Below are 25,717 nucleotides of genomic sequence, written 5' to 3'. Positions count from 1 at the left end.
AAAAAACAAACAAACAAAATGAGTAGGGAATACTTTATTAAATATAAACATGATACTAACTACTTTATGTGTAGTCCTACCTTTGACTATAATAGTCTGTTTTCGAATGATTCAGTGAAAAGCAAACCTAATAGGTAAAAATACTATTTGTGAGAATGATATTTAAGCAAAGCAAGTCAATTAACAGACATTTGAGATTTTATGAACATTTGAAATTATTCATTTCCCAATGACTACTGAGACTTCTCAAATTGATATTTTAATTCATTAAAAAATTAATGGTACTTCACCTTTTTTTGCTTACGAAATTACAGAGGAGGACAAGAAAGAACAAGGCTATTTAAAGTTATAAAAGAAGTTACATTCTTCAAAAATTATGGCAAGAAAACCATTTGGTTCTCTCTGCTCATTTATTACCAAAAATATAGTGGAAAAAGTTGTTTATTACCAAAATCTAACTTATACAAAAATTATCACAACACTAGCTGTTCATGATCACCAACTCATCATCACTGTAGATAATTTATCTTTTCATTCTAGTCATATAAAAAGTCTAACTGATATTGAAATACATACAAACCAAACTATATGAAGCGTTAAATTTACTTCAAAATAAAATAATGACAATGAGAGATCAGGAGAAGGAGGGGCTATGGATCATATAAGAGTACATGAACTGAGGACTGTTGTAGTTGGGTGATGAGTATACATGGGAGTTCACTGTACTACTCCCTTTATGTCTGAGCATTTTTGAAGTTTTTCATAATATACAGCAAAACAATTATATTGAGTCAAGTACTCAGTTTGTAAGAGGTTAATAACTAATATAGTTGTAAAATATTATAGGTTAGAGTTGCTATTAAGATATTAGCATTCCCATCATAAAATTAATTTCAATTTTAAAGTTCAGTTCTGAATAAAGAATAATACAGACTAGTAAAAATAATTTGTAATTTTGACTTAATGAATATGATTAGATAATTAATATATGCATAATGTTTATTTGTAGATGTATCTTAGAATTAATATGAGTGAATGATCACACCTGAAGGGAAAGTGTGGGAATAAAGGACTTGAAACTGAACAAAACCTGGGAATGTTCACAATGAGGATTAAGCAAGAATTTCATTCAAAACTAATGTCAAGACAAGACAACCTAGCAATTTGCAAAAGACATATCACAAAATATAGTCTAAAATAAGAGCCTACGTAAATGACGCTCAAGAGGCATGATTTGACGGCCTCAAGTTTTAGCCGCCTAAAATAATGATAAAAATATTTAAGACTGTGTTAGCAGGTAGAGAATTAAAACATTACCTTAAAATTTACCCTTACTAACTTGAGATTTTCTAAATTCTTATATTACAGAATACAGAAATGGTATCTGACAAAGTAGTACTCCATTCCTCTCAAATTTGGAAGTGGTGGGAATGAGGTAGCACAATGGGCTTGGAGGGTACGATATACAACTCAGAAAGACATAATAACCTAGCGCCAAAGCCAGAACAGGTACTTCTGAAGCAAGAGATAGAGAAAAATTTGGCCATGGAATTTGCTACTTTCAGATAGCTAAAGTAGAGAGCACTAAAATAAAAAACAGTAGCAAATCTGGATAGTTTAAGACCTCAGGATCTGTATCTAGGACAGGGGATAGCAGAATAGGTAACAGGGAATTATCAGCTTTGCTTAGGGAGGAAATCAAACAACAGCATAATCTATGTGAAAGTTAGATTATTCAAATAATCTATGTGAAAGTTATTTCAAATGAAGGGGAAAAAACCCTTCCCTGCACCTCACCTTTAAGTGACACTTATCAAAAGATATGGTTCTAGATCTCTCTCTACCCTCACTCTACCATTCAACGACTTTGAATATACAGATAAATCACAAGTATTATTGAAACTTATTTTTTTACACCTGTAAAGCGATATACCTTTACTCAAGAGGACTGTGTGAGGACCTAGTGAAGTAATATAAAAAAAAATGTGTTGTAAACCACAGAAACCTATTGCTAATCCATTATTATTTACTAATAATATATACCATTGTGTATGTTTCAACTTAGACAATAATGAAGTCCTATATTCACTTAGAAATGGGGGGTGATTAGTAAGGGGGCAGGGATATACCAGAAAGAGAAACTTAACAAACCCCTAAAGAATATGACCCATGAATTAATAACAAGACTTAAGAACCGTAATTTTGCTCATCCAACTTTTACTATTTTATTTCATTATTAAAGGGCCTCATAGGGTCTACTGCTGTTAACACACTGCAGCATCCTTACACAATTTCAGAGCATAATATTACAGCTTAAAAATTCTGTGTTAAAATAATTCTAAGATCCAGTTATTTAAAAACAGGCCAAAATTAGGAGTTTAGAAAATGCTTTTATGCTGTATACTATATTTCTCCTTCTTAGCATGTATCAAAGTTTCATTGTATTATTGGCTTAGTGTCTCTTTCTCCCCTACTAAATTATAAACAAATGTTTTTCAAACACAGAACTCCCAAACCCCAGAGAATACATCTTGGATTCTAATTTGAGACACACTGCATTAAAAGTTAAGTGCTGTCACTTCAGTGATCACTGTAAGTTAAAGTGATTGTAAAAACAAATAGGGTGAATTCTGGGAAGATGGCAACACAAGAAGTCCCACAATTTTGTCTCTCCACCTAGATAACAACTGCACTGGCAAAAACGCAACTGCCAGTGTGATGTAACTATTTTGGAATTCTAGTCTATTGAAGGCTTACAACTCCCAGGGGAAGTATTAGATGGCAAACTGTGGTTAATCCAGTAAATTTCAGTTCTTAGCACAGTAGCAGCTACCCAACTCCCACCCCTCTTAAGTGTTCCTAGAGCAGCTGGCACAAACCGGGGTGGAGTGGGGATGGGGGTGGGCAGCAAAAAACACCCTGTTCTCCAAACATAGGGAATCTGTGCTCTTACTGCTGTTTCTGATCATGAAGGTGCAAAGAGGCAGTGGCCATTGTTGCTGAACCTCCTCCAATTGATATAAATCTCTCCCTCTCTGGCTGAAGTGACTCCCAAGAGATTTAAAGGGCAAGTGTCTCCTCCCACCATTTCATTTTCCTCTTTTTCCCCTTCTGAAAAGGGGAAAAGCCAGACATTGAAGATTAGAATATTCAAAAGCAACCACATATATGAGGGAAATTAGAAAATCACTGCGTATACCTGGGGAAGGTACAGGCATAGAAAAAATCTGCGAAGATCTGAAAGTTATACCATAGGCTGATTTTTAGCACAGAGATAGCCCACAGAAATCAAAAAAACAAAACACCCAGCAAACCCTAGGAAAGGGGAGAATCAGGTTTCCAGAGAAATCATAAGATTCAAACGTCCAATTTTCAACAACAAAAAAATCACAAGGCATGCAAAGAAACAGGAACATATGGTCCATTCAAAGGAGAGAGAGAGAAGAAAAAAGAAACTGCCTCTGAAAAAGAGCTGGCGGCATACCTATTAGACAAAGGATTTAAAAGAACCACCTTAAAGATATCCAAAGAACTAAAAGACACGGTAGACAAAGTCAAGAAAATGATGTATGAACAAAATGGAGATAAGAGATAGAAAACCTAAAGAGAAACCAAAAGGAAATTCTGAAGCTGAAAAGTACAATAACTGAAATGAAAAATTCACTAGAGCAGACTGGAACACGCAGAAGAATCAGAAAACTTGAAGATAGGACAACGTAAATTATTAAGTCTGAAAACAGAGAGACTGAAGAAAAGTGACCAGAGTCTAAGAGACTTGTGGGCCATCATTAAGTGGACCAACACACACATTGTGGGAGTCCAAGAAAAAGAAGAGAGAGATCAAGGGGCAGAGAAAATATCTGAAGAAATAATGGCTAAAATATTCCCAAATTTGATGAAAGACACGAATATAAACATCCAAGAAGCTCAACAAACTCAAGGTAGGATTAACTCAAAGAGATTCACACTCAGACACATTATAATCAAACTCCTGAAAAGACAATGACAGGGAGAATTTTGAAAGCAGCATAAAAAAGTGACTCAATATACAAGGAATTCTCAATAATATTAATAGATTTTTCATCAGAATTCTGGAGGTCAGGAAGCAGTGGGTTGGTATATTCAAAGTGCTAACAGAAAAACACTGCCAACCAAGAACCTTGTATCTGGCAAAACTATCCTTCAAATATGAGGGAGAAATTAAGACATTCTCAGATAAACAAAAGCTGAAGGAGATCATTACCAATAGACTGGCCCTGAAAGAAATGCTAAAGGGAATCCTGCAGGTTGAAATGAAAGGACACAGGACAGCAACTTGAGGTGTTTGGAGAAATAAAGACCTTGGTAAGGATAAATACAAAAAAACTCTTATTATTTTAATAGCATTTTGTAACATCACTTTTTGTTACCTACATGATTTAAGAGACTAATACTTTTTAAATTATATTTAAAAAATTAGTCTAAAAGCTACTTATTAGTACAGAAGTGAAGTCAACATTAGTAAATAACTAAAATCAATTACTAGTCCAGAAGCTAGTATCATAGTAGCTTTGCTTTGAGATTCTACATTTGTTTTCTACATAATTTAAAAGATGAATGCATTTAAAAATTGTTGTTTTTGTACATACAATGTATAAAGTTGTAATTCTGTGATATCAACAACTGAAACAGGTGAGGATGGAACTGTTAAAAGGAGCAGAGTTTTTTTATATTATTGAAGTTAAGCTGGTTTAAATTCAAATTAGAGTGTTATAACTTTGGGATGTTAAATGTAATCCCCATGGTAACCACAGAGGAAATAGCTAAAGAATACACACAAAAGGAAATGGGAAAGGAATTTAAACATTTCACTACCAAAAAATCAACCAAACAAAAAATAAGACACTAATGCAGGAAATAAGGTACAAAAAACCTATAATGAATACAGAAAACAAATAGCAAAATGACAGAAGTCTCTCCTTATCAGTAATTACTTTAAATGTAAATTGATTAAACTCTCCAATTAACAAAAACAAAACCAGCAGAATGGATAAAAACACATAACCCAACTCTATGTTGTCTACAAGAGACTCGGTTGAGATCCAAAGACACAAACAGATTGAAAGTGAAAAGGTGGAAAAAGATATTCCATGCAAATAGTAACCAAAAGATAGTAGGAGTGACTATACTAACATTAGACAAAATAGAATTTAAATTTTAAAAAGTTACAAGAGACAAAGGACATTATATATTAATATAAGGTTCAAAACAGCAAGAAGATGTAACAATTACTAACATTTATGTACCTAATGACAGACCATCAGAATCTATGAAACAAAAAAATGACAGAATTAAAGAGAGTAGACAGTTCTACAATAATAGTTGGAGATTTCAATGCCCACTCAAAATAATGTGTAAAATAACCAGACAAAAGATAAGTATGGAAAAAGACGACTTAAACGACACAATAAAGCATCCTGACCTAACAGACATATTTAGAACATTCTGTCCAACAACAGGATACATTCTTCTCAAGTGCACTTGGGTCATTTTCCAGAATATACCATATATTAGGCCACAAATTAAGTCTCAGTAGATTTAGAAAGTCATCATACAAAGTATCTTTTATGGCCAAAATGGATGAAGATAGTAAGCAATAATAGAAGCAAACTAGAAAATTCACCAAGCTGTGGAAATTAAACAACATACTCTTAACCACTGAATCAAAGAAGTAGAAAAGCAAACTGGAAAAGACTTAAAGAGATGAATGAAAATGCAAATACAACATACCAAAGCTTATGAGACAGCAAAAGCAGTGATAAGGGGGAAGTTTACAACTACACGTTTATCTTAAAAAACAAGAAAGACCTCAAGTCAACAAACCGAACTTTACAAATCAAGGAACTAGAAAAAGAACAAACTAAACCCAAAGTTAGTACAAGGAAGGAAATAATAAAAATTAGAGCAGAGATAAGTACAATAGAGAACAGAAAAATAATAGAGAAAAAAGACCAACAGTTGTTTTTTTGAAAAGATCAACAAACTGACAAACTTTTAGTTAGATGGACTAAGGAAAAAAGAGAGAAGACTAAATTACTAAAATCAGAAATGAAAGTGGGAACATTATTACTAATTCTACAGAAATAAAAAGGACTATAAGAGTGTTATGAGCAAATGTAAGCCAACAAATTGGATAACCTACACAAAATGGACAAACTCCTACCAAGGCTGAATCATGAAGAGAAAATTTAAATAGACTTTATAATTAATAAGGAGATTGAATCAGTAATCAAAAATCTCCTGACAAATAAAAGCCCTTGAAATCTGATTGCTTTCCTGGTGAATTCTACCAAACATCTGAAGAACTAACATCAATTTTTCTCAAACTGCCCAAAAATTGAAGAGGAAGGTACATTCCCTAACTCATCCTATGAGCCAGCATTACCCTGATACTAAGGTCAAAGGCAAGGACACTATAAGAAAACTGCAGACAAATATCCCTTATGAATATTGATCCAAAATTCTCAACAAAAACTGAATTCAGCAACATATTAAGAAGATTATATACCATGACCAAGTGGGATTTTTTCCTGGAATGCAAGGATGATTCAACATATGAAAACTGATCAATGTAATACACCACATCAACAGAATGAAGGAAAAAAACAACACGATCATCTCAATCAATGCAGGAAGTATCTGACAGTATGCAACATTCCTTCATGATATAAAAGTTTAACAAACTAAGAATATAAGGAAACCACCACAGCATAATAAAGGTCGTATATGAAAAACCTACAGCACACATCATACTTTCATGGTGAAAGACTGAAAGCTTTCCCTCTAAGATCAGGAACAAGTCAAGCTGGCCCACTTTCACCACTTCTATCCAACACAGTATTAAAAATCAGTCAATTAGACAAATAAGAAAAATAAATGACATTCAAATGAGAAAGAAGGAAAATTATGTCTTCAGATAATATGATCATACATGTAGAAAACCCTAAAGAAACCACACAAAAACCTGTTCGAACTAATAAACTTAGCAAAGTAGCGGGATATGGTCTACACACAAAAATCAGTTGCATTCCTATACACAATCTGGAAAGAAAATTACAAAAACAATTCCATTTATAACAGCATCAAAAAGAATAAAATAATTTGGAATGAACTTAGCCAATGAGGTGAAAGATTTGTGCAATGAAAACTATAACGTTGCTGAAAGAAATTAAAGACAACAGAAATAAATGGAAACATATTCCCTGTTCATGACCTCTTAATACTGTTAAGATGTCAATATTACCCAAAGCAATTTACAGATTTCATCCAATCCCAATCAAAATTCCAATGTTTTCTGCAGAAATAGAAAAATCCAACCTAAAATTCATATGGAATCTCAAGGGATCTGAATAGACAAAATAATTCTGAAAAGGACAAAGCTGGAGGACTCATACTTTCTCATTTCAAAACTTACTACAAAGCTATAGTACTCAAAAGTTTGGTACTGGCATAAAGACAGACATACACCGATGGAATTGAACAGACTGCAGAAATAAACCCTCACATATATAGTCAAATTGTTTTCAACAAGGGTGCTAAGACCATTCAATGGGGACAAGATAGTCTTTTTAACAAATGGTGCTGGGAAAACTGGATATCCAAATGCAAAAGACTGAATTTGGACCCTTACCTAACATCATATACAAAAATTAATTTAAAATGGACCCATGACCTAAATCAAAGACCTAAAAAACTATAAAACTATAAGAAAACACAGGGTAAAAGCTTCAGGACACTACATTTGGTAGTGATTCAATGGATATAACACCAAATGCACAGGCAACAGAAGAAAATGTAGACAATTTGGACTTCCTAAAAATTAAAAGTTCTGTGCATTAAATGACACCATCCACAAATTAAAAAGGAAATCCACAAAATGGGAGAAAATATTTGCAAATCATATATCTGATAAGGAACTAATATCCAGAATATATAAAGAACTCCTAAAACTCTCAATTAAAAAAACTGCAATGCAATTCAAAAATGGGTAAAGGACTTCAATAGACATTTCTCCATAGAAGATATGCAAATGGCCAATAAACATATGAAAAGATGTTCAACATCACTAATCATTTGGGAGCTGCAAATCAAAACTACAATGAGATACCACCTCATACCCATCAGGCTGGCTACTATCATGAAAAGAGAATATAAGGAGTGTTGGTGAGGATGTGGAGAAATTGGAACCATCGTGTTCCACTGGTGGGAATATACAATGATATAACACTGTGGAAAATAGTATGATGGTTCCCCTAAAAATTAAAAATTAAGTTACAAAGTGATCTAGTTATTCCACTTTCAGGTATACACTCAAAAGAATTGAAAGCAGGGTCTTGAAGAGGTGTCTGTACACCTATGTTCACAGCAGCATTATTCACAAGAGCTAAAATGTGGAAGCAACTCAAGTTGTTCATTGACAGATGAATGGATAAGCAAAGTCTCATATATACATAAAATGGGATATTATTTAGCTTTCAAAAGAAGGGAAATTCTGATGCTACATATGCTACAACACAGTTAACCTTAAGGACATTATACTAAGTGAAATCAGCTAGCCACAAAAAGACAAATACTGTTATGATTTCACTTCCATGAGGTACTTGAGTCAAAACCATAGACACAGAAAGTAGAATGGTAGTTGCCAGGGCCTGGGGGGGGAGGAATGGGGAATTAAGTGTTTAATAGGTATAGTGTTTCAGTTTTGCAAGATGAAACAAGTTCTGCAGATGGATGATGGTGATGTTTGCACAACAATATGAATGTACTTAATACCACTGAACTGTAAACTTAAAAAGTTAAGGTGGTAAATTTTACATTATGTGTATTTGATCACAATTAAAAAAATGGAAAACAAATATATGACCTCAATCTAATTATTAAAATGCATAAAACACAAATTGCGGGATATTCTATAAAACGACTAGCCTGTTCCCTTGTAAAAGGTCACACACATGAAAGACAGATTGTGTAGCTACTTCAGATTAAAGTAGACTCATGAAAACTAACTGTGGTCTTGGATGGGCCAAAGTACCTTTTTGTTTTTCATATAAAAAAACATTACTAGGGCAACTGGCAAAACAGAATTACAGTGGGTAGTATTATATTAATGTTAATTTTCTGGTTTAGCTCACTGCACTATGGTAATATTTTTGTTCTTTGGAAAAATATTTAGTATTGTAAAGTATTAATATTTAGCGGTAAGAGGGGCATGAATAAAATTCCTTTTAACTGGTTTACAAAAAATAATATTATACTCAATTACAGAAGAACAGAAATGATAAAGCAGATGTGGCAGGTAAAAATATTAACAATTGGGAGATGTGGGTCAAAGTATATGGAATTTCTTTGTACAATTCTTGCAACTTTCTGTAAGTCTGAAATGATTTGAAAATAATATAAAAACAAACAAACCAACATAAAACCAACAAAAAAACCCAAAACACAAATAGAACAGTGGCACTGCAGTCAGATATTACTGTGTGGCTTAAAAAGGCTCATCAAGGCAATCCAAGTATACTATTCTATTTAAGATTACTAGTAAAATGAAAATGGATCAAACCATGCTTTAGATTATACTAATGATCAAATCATTTAAGAGTCAACATTCAGATGTTCTGTGGAACCTGAATTATCCAGAAGCAACAGGATGTTCTATACTGGTTATACCTCTAACGTTAACTACTCTCATGTCATGTGGGAGTTATTTGTTAAGTTATGATTTGCATAAACAGAAAGTAGGCTCCTAGAGGACAAGAACAATGTTACATTCATCTTAGTATCTACATGATTGGAACAATAACAAATAATTGAACAAAAACCAATCCCTCCAAAGCACCTGTTTGCGTGTGAACAGAGACTTTCATACAAACACACAAAATTAGCTCTAAAGCATTTTCAACAACACTTTAATTACCCGATAGCTCCTCACAACTGGTAAAAAAGGAGGTCTAAAGAATCTGGTTTTAAAGCAGAGTATTTATTCTGGGTGTATATTTAATAGGCCAGTATCATAGAGATTATATGATTTTATCTCCAGCAGGAAGAGCCAGCATCTGTTATACAACTACTATGTGCTCAGTTTCTATGCGGAGAAACTGAGGCTATGAGAAACTGAGTAATGTCCCCACCATCACACAACCAGGCAAGGGTGAGGCCAGGAAGTGGTAGGGTCAGGTGTCACCATAAAGTCCAGGTTCTCTCTGCAACTTCAAAAAGTCATTCAATGTATCCTTTTCTGTACCACTCTGAGTAATAAGCATGATAATTCCTACTGCAGAGGGTTTTCATAAAATTTAAATGACATGATCAATATAAAAGTACTGTGAAAGTTTAAAGTTCTACAAATAATCAAAGACATATTAAAAAAAATTATCATCTACCTAGCTATCTGTCCTCAAACTCACTTTGAAGTAGTCAGGGAGGCGTCAGCCACCCTTTTGAATAGATGATGGGAGTAGAAATTCACAGAGGTTAAGTAACTTGTTTGAGTCACAAAGTAGGACTAGAATCTAAATCTTATATCTTCTGTTTCTATTTCTATTACATCCTGATGCATCTAAAATATAAAGTAGATCTTTAGAAGAAAAATATCTATTTAAAATGTTAAAATCAGGTTGTGTATTAGGTGTGGATTTCAAAATTCAATTGGGGACAAATATTTTAATCACTTTTATTAATTTTATAATGCACGTTATACTCAATTACTCAGGCACACACTTACTTATTCTGGAAAATGAGGCACACCCACAGCCTTCTCACATAAACAACATCAATGGTTAAACTACTCTACTTTTGGACTTTTGTAAGTATATTTAAAACCTAAAATGAAGCTAGGTAGTATAAATAAGCCTCTTCTGTTCATTTGTTTTTTTAACTTGTTCCTTGGTTTACTGTCTCAAGGAAATATGAAACAACACTAATAACACAAATAGCCAAGATCATGTGCCAGCTGCACACACACACTCTTATTCTTTCAATCACTGTAAAACATTTCAAGTAAGTACTATCATCTTCAGTGTTACAGATGAGTAAAGAGAAGATCAGTGTTAAGTAAACTGCTCAGTTACACAGCCAGTTAAGTGGTAGGACTGGAATTCTACACCAGATCAATCTGACTCTAAGTCCTTTATTTATAACTACATGGCTATGCAATGTCTCAACAATTTCCAAGTGTAGTGTGATGCTAAGTTAGGGACACTGGAGTAAATAAGTCAGAGAACTCTGAACTGGAAGGACTGGTTCCCTATTGAATATAAGAACAGAAACTGCTACAAAATTTCAAAGGATTCTAGAAAACTATTTTAACATCAAAAGACAAATTGAGGTGACAAGAGTAAAATAAACTTTCAAACGTCCTACTTCAAAAAATATTGTACTACTAAATCCTAGTTACTTGGAAAGGTGTTACATTATTACAATAACGCTTTGGCTGCTTATGTAGAATTATATTTATAAATTCAATTTCTTCTCTGCAATACAGAGGAAATATCCAGCTGGACTTATCTATTCAATTCTTGGTAGTTTTACAATGATTTGACTTTTAATGATTTTCATAAAGGGTCAGAGATTATATAGAAGCAGTAACATAATAACATGGACTGAAGTTTTAGTGTAATACCTATAATTTCCCCTAGAATCCTATTTTGTATAATGTTCTTACTGATTTTCATTTTTAGGAGAGGGGAAGGGCACTGAGATGTGAACAATCACAGCTGATAACCCATTTCTTCCCACAATAGGACTTACTTTGACACTGTGTTTTCACAGCAAAAACACCATTTTTACTAGATTTTATGCTATAGATCAATAATAATAAAAATACCTAAAGATGCATTTATTTACACTTTAAATGAGGTTGAGATCTTTCACACCAAAGATCACTATTATTATACATAATAATACTATCATTATTTTAACTTTGGATGACTCTGTTGGTTGGGTAGTTAATGTCTTAATAAACCATCCCTTGGAACTATTAAGTAAAGCTCTGAAAGCTAAAAATGTTCAGATTCCCTGACATTTGGCTATTGTTTCATTTTATTTTTTGACTGTTATACATTAACTTTAAAAAAATGAACTTATGATTTTAGAATAGTTTTAGATTTACAGAAAAGTTGCAAAGATACCACGAAGAGTTCCCCACTTTATATACATTAGCTATTGTTTTTAAATAATAAATGTGAAGTATGTTACCCTACCAAGTGACAGAAAGATGAGTATTTCCAAAGATAAATATATACTAGAAAACAAAATGCTATATATAAAATGACACATCCAGTACAAGATCAGGAGGACAATTATTTTTATTATCTTTAGAAAATAAACAAAATTTCCCAAAGCAAATAAATTAAAAAACTGTTTCGAACAGATTTACAAATATAAAAGGCATGATAACAAATCTAAGGCAGTTCAATATGATGAAGTTTAGAATGTATCTTATTTCACAGATAACCTAATAAAATGGCAAATATTAACCCATTTTATATTAAATCCCAGATATTTAACTCCCTAAAAATACCGTTTGAAGCCCAACGTGAATTACCAAATCTAACAAAGAAATAGTTAAAATGATTTGAAAAGAATACAAATGAAACATTAAAAACAAATGAAATTTTTATAAAGAAAAAAGAAAACTAATAAAAACCTGTGGTATGGTGGGTAGGATGACAGTATTCTCAGCAGGGACTGGCAGGACAGGGATCACAGGGACAGTGGGAGAAGAGGGAGGTACAGCTTCTGTTGGCTAAAAATCATCAACGACAAAAAATCAGGAAAAATATCAAATAAAAAGGAAACATAATAGAAAGTTTTGTCATAAAGATAAATTATAGTTTTCAGAAATAACTGAAATAGGTAAAATAATATATTACTTCAACTTAAATGAGAAAACGCTCAATTATACCACCAATAATAATTTTAATAACTCTGTAGTTAAAACGAGTGACTACTCTTTAGATGTTTAAATGAAAATAATAAAAGATAATGATTTAACAATACTCCTCCACCGGGAGGCAAGACACTCACTTCACAGACAGACTACAAAATATTTTTGTAGCATTCAGTATATATTTGACTACTTTCCTCCTTGCATTCAAAGAATCAAAAGTAATTTCCTTAGCCCATGAGGTAGGCAATTGGGGCCTATAAATCCACAAACAGAAGATTCAAAGGACTTAAAAACTGAATTTATATCATTTTAAGGAATCTGTGCTGTTAACCTCTACTGTCAAGAACTGTAATAACCTGTCTTAAACCTGCCTGTAAAGTCATTAAGTGGGAACTCTAGTGACATAATTTAAACTAAGAAGTTTTGATATTTATACTCAATCAAGCTTAATTACTATTTTAAAAAAAGGTGTAACTGGAACACAAAAGAGGTGTCTTGTAACGAGTCCCAATCTCTATAAACTGGATTAATTAATAAATATTTGCTATACCAATGACATATACTACATATATAAGAAAAACATTAAAATCAAATCTATAAGAAAACAATGTACATTAGAAGACACTTAAAACAGGAAGAACCAATTGCCAAACTTGAAACTATGCTTTTCCTCATTGATAAATACAAAATAAAATTATAATGTTGACCTTTTGCTGTCAATCAAATGAATCAAGATTTATCAAAAATGTATGGCATCTCTTCAATAATGGTGCTGGGACAACCAGATAGCAACATGCAAAAGAATAAAGTTAAACCACTACCACACATCCTATATAAAAACTAACTGGAAATTAATCAATGACCTAAATGTAAGCATTAAAACCATAAAACTTTTAGAAGAAAACATAGGGATAAATCTTCATGACCTTGGATTTGACAATGGATTCTTAAATATGATATCAAAAGCATAAGTAAAAAAAAAAATCAATTAGACTTTATCAGAATTAAAACCTTTTGTGCACCAAATGGCATTATCAAGAAAGGGGAAAGACAACGCATGGAATGGGAGAAAATCTTGTAAATCATACATCTGATGATAGTTTAACATGAAGAATATATAAAGAACTCCTACAACTCACCACAGAAAGACAATTAAAAATTAGGCAAAGGACTTGAACAGACATTTCTCCAAAGAAGATACACAAATGACCAATAAGCACATGAAAGTATACTCAGCATCATCATTCATTAGGGAAATGTAAATCAAAGTTACAATGATATATCACTTCATACCTACTAGGATGCTGTAATAAAAAAGTGAAAACAAAAACAGAAAGTAACAAGTGTTGGCAAGGATGTGCAGAAACTGGAATCCTCAAAAACTGCTGGTGGGAATGCAAAATGGTGCAGTCACTGTGGAAAACAATTTGGTTTGGCAGTTCTTCAAAAAACTAACCCTAGGATTACCATATGACCCAGCAATTCTACTCCTAGGTAAATACTCAAAAGAACTAAAAAGAGGGACTTGAATACTTTTCCCCAGTGTTCAATGATGCATTATTCACAACAGCCAAAAGGTAAAAACAATCCAAGTGTCCATCAACAGATAAATAGCTACAAGATGTGGTATATTTATACAATGGATATTAATTCAGACATAAAAAGGGATGAAATTCTGATACATGCTACACATGGATGAATCTTGAAAACATTATACTAAGTGAAATTAACCAGACACAAAAGGTCAATATTGTGTGATTCCACTTATATGAAATATTTAGAATAGGTAAATTCATAAAAATAGACTAGAAGTTACCAGGGGCCAGGGAGAGAGGAGCATAAGGAGTTTACTGCTTAAGGGTTACAAAGTAAGTTTGAGATAATGAAAAGGTTTTGGAAATAGTAGATAGTGGTGATGGTTGGGCAACACTGGGAATGTAATTAATGCCACAGAATTGTGCAGTTAAAACTGGTTAAAATGGCAAATGTATTTTACCACAATTAAAAAACTCAAAAAAATTTTAATGCATGGAAACATGTCCTTTCACAGTGCTGCTGGATATATAACTTCATACAAACTTTACAAAAAGCAATCTAAGTAATTATCTGTAGCTTTAAAAATGTTCCAACTCTTTGACTTAGTATTTGTGGAAATCTATCCTAAGGGAATAATTCAAAAAGCAAATGTCTTAACAGTCACTATATTCTTTGTTTTTTTCTTTCTTTCTTTCTTTTTTTTTTTTTTGCGGTATGTGGGCCTCTCACTGTTGTGGCCTCTCCCATTGCGGAGCACAGGCTCCGGACGCGCAGGCTCAGCAGCCATGGCTCACAGGCCAAGCCGCTCCGCGGCATGTGGGATCCCCCCAGACCGTGGCACAAACCTGTGCCACCTGCATTGGCAGGCGGACTCTCAACCACTGCGCTACCAGGGAAGCCCCCTCACTATATTCTTTTGAGCATTGTTTATACTTGGGGAAATGTAGGATATCCTAAATATAAGGTGTTGGAAGGGCTGAGCAAATAATGACAATTTTATAAGATTAAATATTATGCATCGGTTAACAAGAATCTGTAAGAACACCTGTAAGTCATAAAGGATATTGCCTATGACATGACATTAAGTAAAAAAGGGAAGATAAAGCTTTTATTCAAAAAATGCAAAGAAATGTTTGAAAAGTAAACCTCTGAGGGCAGAACTATGAATGGTTTTTCCTCCCCTGCCTCTTTATTTCGAATTCTACTTTTCCAGTTGTCAACAATGAATACACAGTGATGCTATAATGCTGGGTGAGGGATGGAAGATCTATTCATATTAAGAGAAAAACAATTATTATGATCTTTTACCATCTCATTCTCTAGAAAATAAACTGAAAATGCGTTTCCCATTAATTGTTCTAAAAGGTGTTAACAAATTTCAATGATTTTACAAGACTATTAGAATTGAAGAAGCTAGGGATCAATTTTAACCCTTCATTTTACAACTGAGCTAGGCTCACAAAAGGTAACCTGTAAGGAATTAGGAAAAGATATGCTAGATTATTGTTACCTGGATTTCTTATATCCTGTAGAAAGAGATTTTAAGCCATTAAATTTTGTTTCTTTTTTTCTTTCTTTTTAATGTTCCCAGTCTAAACCAGTTCCCTGTTTGGGATGACGGAAAAAATTATGGAGATGGACAACGGTGATGGCTGCACAACACTGTGAATGTATTTAATGACACTGAATTAATTGTACACTAAGAAAGGTTAAAATGGTAAAATTTTGTTATGTATATTTTACCACAATTTTTTAAAAAAAGGACATTAGGAATAAAGCCTCTGTGGGTCTTACTTGGGACTCCAGTCACCAATTATACATTGCTCCTATAGAAAAAGAAAATTCAAATTCCATAGTATGAGCTTAAAACAAATAATTTAAATGCTAACTAATTTTCAATGGAATACTTACAATTTTTTAAAAATGTTTGAAAAACCCAGAGATTCTAACTCCTAATTTATGACAAAGAGAAAAAGATAGTTTTAAAAGAATTTATGTTAAGTGAAATAATTCAGAGAAAGACAAATACCACATGATCTCACTACAAAACAAAACAAACAAAACAAAATGAAAAGAGACTCATAGATACAGAGAACAAATGTGTGGTTGTCAAAAGGGAGGGAAGCAGTGGGGCGGGGGTAGAGTGGACGAAAGAGGTGAAGGGAATTAAAAGGTATAAACCTCTAGTTATATAAGTCACAGGGATGTAATATACAGCACAGGAAATAAGGTCAATAATATTATAATAACTTTGTATGGGGAGAGATGGTTACTAGACTTACTGTGGTGATCATTTCACGATGTACGTAAATATCAAATCATTTAGTACACCCAAAACTAACATAATACTGTACAACAACTGTATTTCAATAATTTTAGAAAACTGCTGCTAAATCAACTGGATATACATATGGAAAATGAAATGAACCCTCTTCACTCCCTTACACCATACTTAAAATTAATTCCAGATGGCTTACTGACATAATTAAGAGATGTACAAAAATTAGGTTTCTAAAAGATAGTATTGATAGAATATCAGGATCTTGGTGTAGGCAAAGACTTCTCGAATAGGAAAGTACAGGTTGTTGAAATCGAGCAGGGTGAGGAGAGCCTCTGCGCACAGGGAGTGGAAGGGTGGCAGCAGTCTGGAGCAGGGTGTTGCGGAGTCTGAGCAGGATGAGGAGGGTATCCCATGTGGGCAAGTAGTGGCAGCAGCCTGATGTGTTTTGCTGGATCCCAAGTGTGATGGAGTATCTATGTGGCAGTAGTAGTAGTCTGGCAAGAAGTACAGGGACCCCAGTGGAACAAGGTGGGGATATCTCTTGGATCTTGAGCTGGGTGGGAAGGATGTCTACCTAGAGCATCGACAGTGACAGGAGATTGCTTATATACAGGGGATTTTTGATCCAAGGATAAAGGAAGCAAGGTTCCTCACGTCAGAGAACAGAGTCACAAATATGGAAAGGGAGAAAATTAGCCTGAAATCTATGGTTTTAGACTAGATTTGGAGGTACCTGTATGACTGCATGGTTTTCAATATATATATATATACAGAAATAAATGCATGTGTTTATATGTACATATATACCCTAGCTCTGTCTACAGAGAAGACCTGGGAGCAGTAACACCTCAAGAGCATGAAAATACTTGGCATTCAGATCCTGGTTTATAAATACCCATTCTTTGATTCAAAAAAAAAACAACAAAAGAGGAATCTTTGGAGAAATGGCTGATTCCAGTGCTAGAGTCCAGCAAGTACAATATAAGCCTAGAATATTCTGCTGTTCCAGAAAATAAGGAGGTGCTCGAAGAATAACGAGGGCATGACAAAGGACACTGGCAGTCAGCTTGAAGGGCTCTTATCAGTCAGACTGAGAATAATTTGAGACTCAAAATAAATAACAATAATGATGACATAAATCCCACTGAATTAAACAGGACTCCAGGAGTCTACACTGATATAATTACATAAAAATTAAATGAACAGAGAGAAGAGAGAGCATTTCCTTACAGCAGAATGCCCATTAAGAAATGTAGAAGGAATGATGGAGTTACAAAATCATCATTTGGCAACCACCATAGTAATAATTCATTCAAGAAACATCAACAAATGTTAAAACTTCCACTGCTGCTGAATGAACCCTCCATTTCATTCTAGTGGAAGAAAGTTTGAATGTGAGACACACACACACATACACACACATATCTCCCCTACAAAGATTTATTAATTACAGTGCAGAAATGTAGCAGACACTATCTTAAAGTTAACATCACTCACCAGGACAAATCAAAATCATATGCTACCTGATGGGATGTAATAAGAATACATCGCTTCTGTGACATTCTTATCAAAGATGCATAACTTGAACATTAAACATCAGACAAACCCAAATTGAGTGACAAACTACAAAATAACTGGCTGTAGTCATCCAAAATATCAAAGGCAAGAAAGTCTAAAGTTTATCATTTTTTATTTAATTTTTTTAAACAGCTGTGTTAAAGTATAACTGATATACAAAAACTGCACATATTTAATGTATACAATTTGATGAGTTTGGACATATGCATACACCTGTGACACAATCACCACAGTCAAAGTAGGAGACATATCTAACACCTATAAAAGTTTCTTTATGCCTCTTTAATAGGGTCAGCTATTAGCTAATTAATAATCCATTTTAACATAAAAAAGACAAAGCTGTATGCTTATATCAAATTTCAAGGCCAAGCACAAAAATTTCCTCCATTAGGCAGTTGCTCTCCAAAACCCTTTATGATAAACTATAAATTCTTTAATATTACATTTAAACCTCACTGTAATACTGGCTCAGAGCCTATTCTAAATCTATTTCCTTTCGATACGATAATCTAAAGGATCTGAATACCATTTTTTAAAAATCCTAAAAAAATGTACACCATCTGAATCCACCCCACTCTCTACAGGGCACTGAGCAAGTACTATGAAAAAGAACATATGCCCCTGCTTCTTCCTTAAGAAAGGCAAATACTGCTGAGAAAGTCTTCAAAACCAAATGGGTACCAACACACACAATTTCCTAGCCACAGCCAATAACCAGTTCAGGTAACACAGAATTACAGAACAACAAGTCATTTAGTTCATATGAAACAAAAATACCACGCTAAACAAATAATATCTAATCAAATGAACGTTGAGTGATGAGGAACAGCACAGATGTTAGATATGATAATACATATGAAGAGACAAGAGGCTATTTTCAGTGCAGGATTGAGAGCATGGTAAAATTCTGGGGAGTTGTATAACAAGATTCTAAATTGGAAAATGGCAAACTTAAGACTCTAATATAAATAATGAGGCAGCAATATACAGTAACCATTATATGTGGGTTATTACAGAAAAGAAGGAATTCACCATAAGCATTTTAAACTTGAAAAATCTTACATACATATTTTATTAGACAATATGACTTTTATGCCATCATCCTTCTCCTGCTCCATTTGTATATATCACTCAATAAGATCAGCTCCAACGAGTTTTAGTTGTTTTTTTTTTTTTAATCTTGACCATGTGACTAACAACGGGCTCAGTTGTTTCTATCCATAGCAACACCACGGAATCATTAGCCTCGGAGGCTGCCTTCAGAGACTTGTTTCCATGACAACAGAGGCTATAATATTAACACTGTCTCAAAGAACACTGCAGAAAATTGTAAATTCCAGGAAAGTAACTGGATTGTACATATTTTTAAAGTACCTTTTTAATGCCAGTATCGAAATGACAGCTTTCTGAAAAATGTTTTAACTAATTTTTAGAGATTCTTGTTATTTATTCACAGCTTTACATTTTAAATTTCATTTAAGATCTTAAAATTATGAAAGCAGCTTTTAAAAAAATTTTGATACAAAGTGGTCTGAAACCTCGTTAGGTATAGCCACATGCTTAATGTGTACTGCACATCTACATTTATGACTATGTACCTCCCTCTTTCACTTCCATTAATTCAACAATAAATGAAAAACAATATATAAATTGAGCACCGTTACCTTTAATAAATCTCTATTTGCTTAAAATAGTTAAAGTGTTTTTTTTATATGTGCATCTGACTCCTGACTGATACAGGAAGAGACAGAAGGAACAATTAGGAGGCTGCTATAATAATCCAGCTGAGGTTATCAGTGGCTGTAACCAAATGATGGTGATGGTGAAAATGGACATGAGTAGTCAAATAAAGATAGATTTTGAATTGGTATATCTAGTGACTGATGGGAAGTTGGGAGGAAGGACTATTAAGAATAACACCAACAATGGCCACTAAAAAGTATCTTTTACATCATAGTTAGACCCAATCACAATAGATTTACAAGGCTTTCTGAACATATTTTTAAACTCTTTTTCACTTATTTTCTTTTTAATTTTTGGCTGCACCCCATGGCATGTGGGACCTTAGTTCCCTGACCAGGGATCAAACCCGCACCCCCTACGCTGGAAGGCGGAGCCTTAACCACTGGACCACCGGAGAAGTCCCTCTCACTTATTTTCTTGCTTATTAAAATGGTCATCATAGCATAAGATCAAACTCTGAAGAAAGATAACTAATACCATACTACCAAGTAATTAATAATTGTTTACACCTTACATTAACATGTCACATGAATGGGGTAAACTGAGCTTAGAATACACACAAAGATTCAATAAGGTCAAAATAAATTTATACCACGTTTACGGAAAATGAAATATATGAAATAGCAACTCTTTTGTTATCAATATCTTAGATAACAAGGAAAAAAAATTACCCCTATGCCACTGTTGGTCAATAAGGATTTTATTTTGTTTTTGTATGGCACAGTTTAATATTCTTAATCCAAGTTCCTTTGCTTCAATATCTACTATGTGGTAATGAGACATGTTTCTCTGAATAAATGTCAAAGAAGCTATCTAAGAGGAAAAGAGAAACCAGGGGAAAAAACTTCAAGCCTTTTGTATGTTTATAGAAGGATAAAATACAGCACAGCAGATTTATCAAAACTGTTTGGGAATCACTGTACTTAACAGGGGTCCAGTATCTTCAGAATAAAGGTGTTTTTCATTGCTTAGATCTGGTTCTTATTTGATTCAAATGCTCTTTTTGCCACAGTTACTCCAAATAAGTACCTTCCATATAAACTCCATGTTATTTGAACCAGCTGTATATGATACCTGTGTCATAATTATCTCAGAAGCAAATAGCAACGAAACCAGATACATTTTTTAACAAATACTAAGGGATTAAATATAAATTTTTGATTTTAAAATAACAAAGGGGGGGTAGGGAAATAGATGTAGTGATTAACAATCCTAGTATAGAAGCATGGGTACAAATTTGTTAGTTCACACACACAGAACATCTAGTTTACGGATCTATTTCTGCTTGCAAGATGCATGATAGTTAAGGTATGTCATCCCTTCATTATAAAAAGATGGTGTTCTATCAGCATTCAGCTGATTACTTTGTATTGGTAGAAGGATGAGCCAACAATCATTAAAAATTTCAAGTAGACAGAGATCCAAAAATTGGATTCAAAGATGTGGTTACATAATTAACAAATAGGTATGAAACTACCAACTGCAATATGCTGCCTGCTCCCCACCCCCCAATCTTATCAGACTATGGCTACAGAAACATACGCAACCGTGGAATCCATAATGACTAACCTAAAACGGGCCCTTAAATCTTCCTAGTAATAATATATTTACCCTATTCTATTCATTCTTGTACAAGTTCCTAGTGATTCAGGCCGCTGTTACCTTTCTGAAGTCGTCTTCTACTATTCTCCTCCCACTCAGCGTTTCGGCCATATTGACCTCTCTGTGCTCCAAACACTCTAAACATGCTCTGGCCTCAGAGTTTTTATTCACTCTTCCTCTGCATAGAATGCTCTTGCCCCAGATATCCATATGGCTCAACTCCATAACTTCTCTTATGCCGTTGCTCAAATATCGCCCTCCAGCTGAAGACACTCTTATTCTACTAACCCCACCCCGCCCCCACCACACACACACAAACATACACATTCCTGTCGCCTTCTCTTTTTACCTTTCCTCCAGCATACTACGTATTTTAATTACATTTGCCATCTGTCTTCCCCCCCTTTAATATAAGCTCTAGAAGAGCGTGGATTCTTGTTTTATTTACTCCTATATGCCCAGTGCCTAGAATAGTATCTAGCACACAGTAAGTATTTAATACATTTGTTGGACGAATGAAACCATGTGATTGCCAAAAGAGATTGAGTTCATCAGCACTCTAAAGTGATAAAGTGACTCGGAATGGATTGTGTACATCCTCCCTCCCCATGCTATACACATAGCAGATATTGCTAAAAGATTCTGTGTGGTTGGGCGGTCACTACCAATCAGAAAGTGTTCAAGATGTTCTACCATTTGATAACCTTAGAAGTTTCAAAATAAAAAAATGCCAAAAAATTGCCAGTTTCATGTTGTTCTCTATCTAGCAACAGCTAATTGCCTAATAACATCCCAACTGAAAATAAACATGTCTTGGTGAAGAACACTTGCCCCAAAGATTTTTACCTCTTTCCTTTTTAAGCTGTATTAGAAAGTAAATATCACTGACAGCTCATATTTAAAACCTGTGGTGCCCTTCCTCCAAACTTCTGGGTTCTACTAACCTTAACTTGGTCCCTAGGTCCCTCCTCAGAGGTTAGCTGCTTCTCTGTTTACCTTGGTGTTCCATGTTTCCTCTTCAGTTTCCTTTTTAACACTGACCCCCCCCACCATATTACATTTTCCTTGTTAAAATAATTACTGTGGTTTCTCTTTTCCTGGCTGGACCCAGTCAAGGTTACCAATCCTCTTGTTAAAACATAATTCTTCATCATTCTGTAATGAGGTTGCTTCTCCGTATCTCCAGATTCCTCACTTTTTAAAAGGCCAGAATATTCTGTGGGACGAATAATGATGGTGGTTGTGAAAGTGGTGATAAAGATGAATGATGATGATGATAGGTACTTTACTGATGTCAGATATTATAATAAGGGCTTCGCATGTTTGTCCCATTAATTTTCACTAGATCTTAATCCCTGTTTTCTGCAGGTGGGAGAAAGAGACTCAGAATTTAGGTTATTTGTCCAAGGTGCTACAGCTAATAAATACAATAGAAATTTAAACCCAGGCCATCATCCTCTAAAGACAGCATTCTCAACTACTATACAACACTGTCTCTTCAAAATAGTTCAAAAAAAGAAAAAAGTTTGATTAGGTCATGAAAAGAACAGAATATAACTTCGAGACACCTACATTAGTTTTTACTAACTATAGTTGGTTTAATTCTCTTGTAGTGCTTAACCTATGATAATAAAAACAAGCAACTCCTCCCCCAAAAAAGGGAATGAGAGAATTAAAAAAACAATAAATAGATATGAATATTTCAAGTTTCATCTAGAGTTCTTTAAAATATTTTTACAAAAAAGGCCTATACAGTAAAGCTGTGTTCTTATAACTGAAAGAATTTAGGATCTATACTGTATGTAGCCTTTCAGTTTGGAAAAAATGATTAGAATGATACGATTTTTGCTCTATTTCCCCTCTCCAAAATTCTGCTACGGCATTTAGTATAGCTGAAACAATTAATTCCTAAGGTTGGTATTCATCTTTCTCTTTTTCTTAAAATTAATTAATTAATTTCTGGCTGCATTGGGTCTTCATTGCTGCACACGGGCTTTCCCTGGTTGTGGCGAGTGGGAGCTACTCTTCATTGCGGTGCGTGGGCTTCTCATTTTAGTGGCTTCTCTTGTTGCGAAGCACGGGCTCTAGGCACACGGGCTTCAGTAGTTGTGGCTCACGGGCTCCAGTAGTTGTGGCTCACAGGCTCTAGAGTGCAGGCTCAGTAGTTGTGGCACACGGGCTTAGTTGCTCTGCGGCATGTGGGATCTTCCCAGACCAGGGCTCGAACCCGTGTCCCCTGCACTGGCAGGCGGATTCTTAACCACTGCACCACCAGGGAAATCCCATTCTTTATCTTTCAAAATACTTACAAACTGATTATTTTTCAAATTTATAACGCTTTGATATATTAGATGGTTCTACCAAGATTAGTCAGAGTTAAATACAGAAAAATTACGCTGGGATATGTTTTGATTCAAATTGCAGATTATAATCTCCAGTTATTTTCCTCAGGACCAACAAAAATTCTGTAAGGCAATCAGCTGGTCCCATTTTGTCATAATAATAATTTCTTCACACTCCACAGCTGGCTGAGTCAATAGTCACAGATCAGATTTCAAAAATACTGAAAATACTGTTCAGAAACAGGACTAAATTGGGGTTTACTAATGGATAAAGAATGAATAGGCAGGGCTCCTGTTAAGAGGTGAGGGGGAAAACATCTTTTAAATAAATTTATCTAGGGGCAGAAGTTGTATTTAGGATTCTCCTAAAATTCCACTGCTTCCAGATGTGACACCAGTTGCTTTAAACTTGCACAAAATAGGTCCAGTCTTTGTTGATTGATTTGCATATGCCTGTAAAATTGCCACATCAGTTAGTTTATTTAAAGTCTGTAAAATAAGGTGATAATTGTAGGCTACTGTTCTCCACATGGTCTGCACAACTATTTTTAGCTTTATCAAAATTCTAAATTTTGATATGAAAATGGAGGATTGAAAAAGTTATCTAAATAACAGTGCCAGGAAGTACAAAGAATAACGCAGTGAGAGCTCTTTGAAGAAAACGATACTAAGTCAAATTTTGACAATAAGAATTTAAGTTCTTCATATGTTAAGAAGATATACGCTTCAGTTTTTTCACAGAGGGCTTTGAATTACTTTAGAAATATACATGATTTTATAAAATCCTGTAATGGAGACTTGCTAATTTTAAAGCCATAGTTCTATATAAAAATGGCTTGGGAAATTTACAGTGGCCAAACCATATTTAGAAGTTCCAAATTTCCCTGTAGCCATCATCAGATTAAATGAAAACAGACACATATTAACATTTGTTTATTCATTCAACAAACAGTCAACACGGGCGTTCACTATGCTAGGCTCTGGGGATATAAGAGAAGAAAACATACATCTGTACTACCAGCTCTTGTGAAGCTTATGGTTTAGCAGCTGATATTAAACAAATCATTACCCAACTGATTACTGAAATGCAGCTGTGATAAGAGGTATGGAGTACAATTCTCAGGAAAACAAACACTGCTTGAAATAAGCAAAGGGAAAAAATGTTGTGCAGGCTGAATATCCTATTCTGACCTCAAAGCATATGGGTCAGTCATTCTTCAGCACTGTTATTAACACATTATTTTAAAAGTTAACTCTAAAACTATATATATATATATATATATATATATATATATATATATATAAAATACACATATACACATATATAATATACATACTAAAATACATAAATTGCAGCTTGTGAAATTTCTTTTTACCTATTTGTCCTTGACAAAAGGACAATCTAACAATCATGACACTCTATAGAAACTACAAAGATGAATGCAACACACTTCCTAATTATAAAGAGCTTATATAACAAATTTCACTTACTTAGTTCTTCAAACTATAGCCAATCTAATCCACCTTAAGATACCAATGTTGCTATTTTAACAGACTTTATTTTTTAGAGCCGAAGGTACAGAGTTCCCATATAACCTCTGCCCACACACATGCACTGCCTCCCACTATCAATACTCCCCACCTGAGCTGTACATTGTACAGCTGATGAACCTACACTGACACACCATTATTATCCAAAGTTCATGGTTT

The 25,717-nt window shown here is 34.0% G+C and overlaps 1 protein-coding gene across 14 annotated transcripts in view; it reads right to left on the bottom strand.

Annotated features, from left to right (window-relative positions):
- The window catches only part of DLG1 (discs large MAGUK scaffold protein 1), a 285,352-nt gene that overhangs the window by 138,330 nt on the left and 121,305 nt on the right, over window positions 1-25,717 (bottom strand). For 10 of the 14 annotated variants that reach the window (XM_073804060.1, XM_073804059.1, XM_073804062.1 and 7 more), the window contains one exon: window positions 12,683-12,781. The exons of the other annotated variants lie outside the window; for them this stretch is intronic. In XM_073804060.1, coding sequence (XP_073660161.1) covers window positions 12,683-12,781 — 99 coding nt within the window. The remainder of the gene's footprint in view (window positions 1-12,682; window positions 12,782-25,717) is intronic. 14 annotated transcript variants of the gene reach the window in all.

The sequence above is a fragment of the Tursiops truncatus genome, chromosome 4 (assembly GCF_011762595.2).
Source record: "Tursiops truncatus isolate mTurTru1 chromosome 4, mTurTru1.mat.Y, whole genome shotgun sequence".
NCBI classification, from domain to species: domain Eukaryota; kingdom Metazoa; phylum Chordata; class Mammalia; order Artiodactyla; family Delphinidae; genus Tursiops; species Tursiops truncatus.
This window is presented reverse-complemented; position numbering and strand designations above follow the sequence as displayed.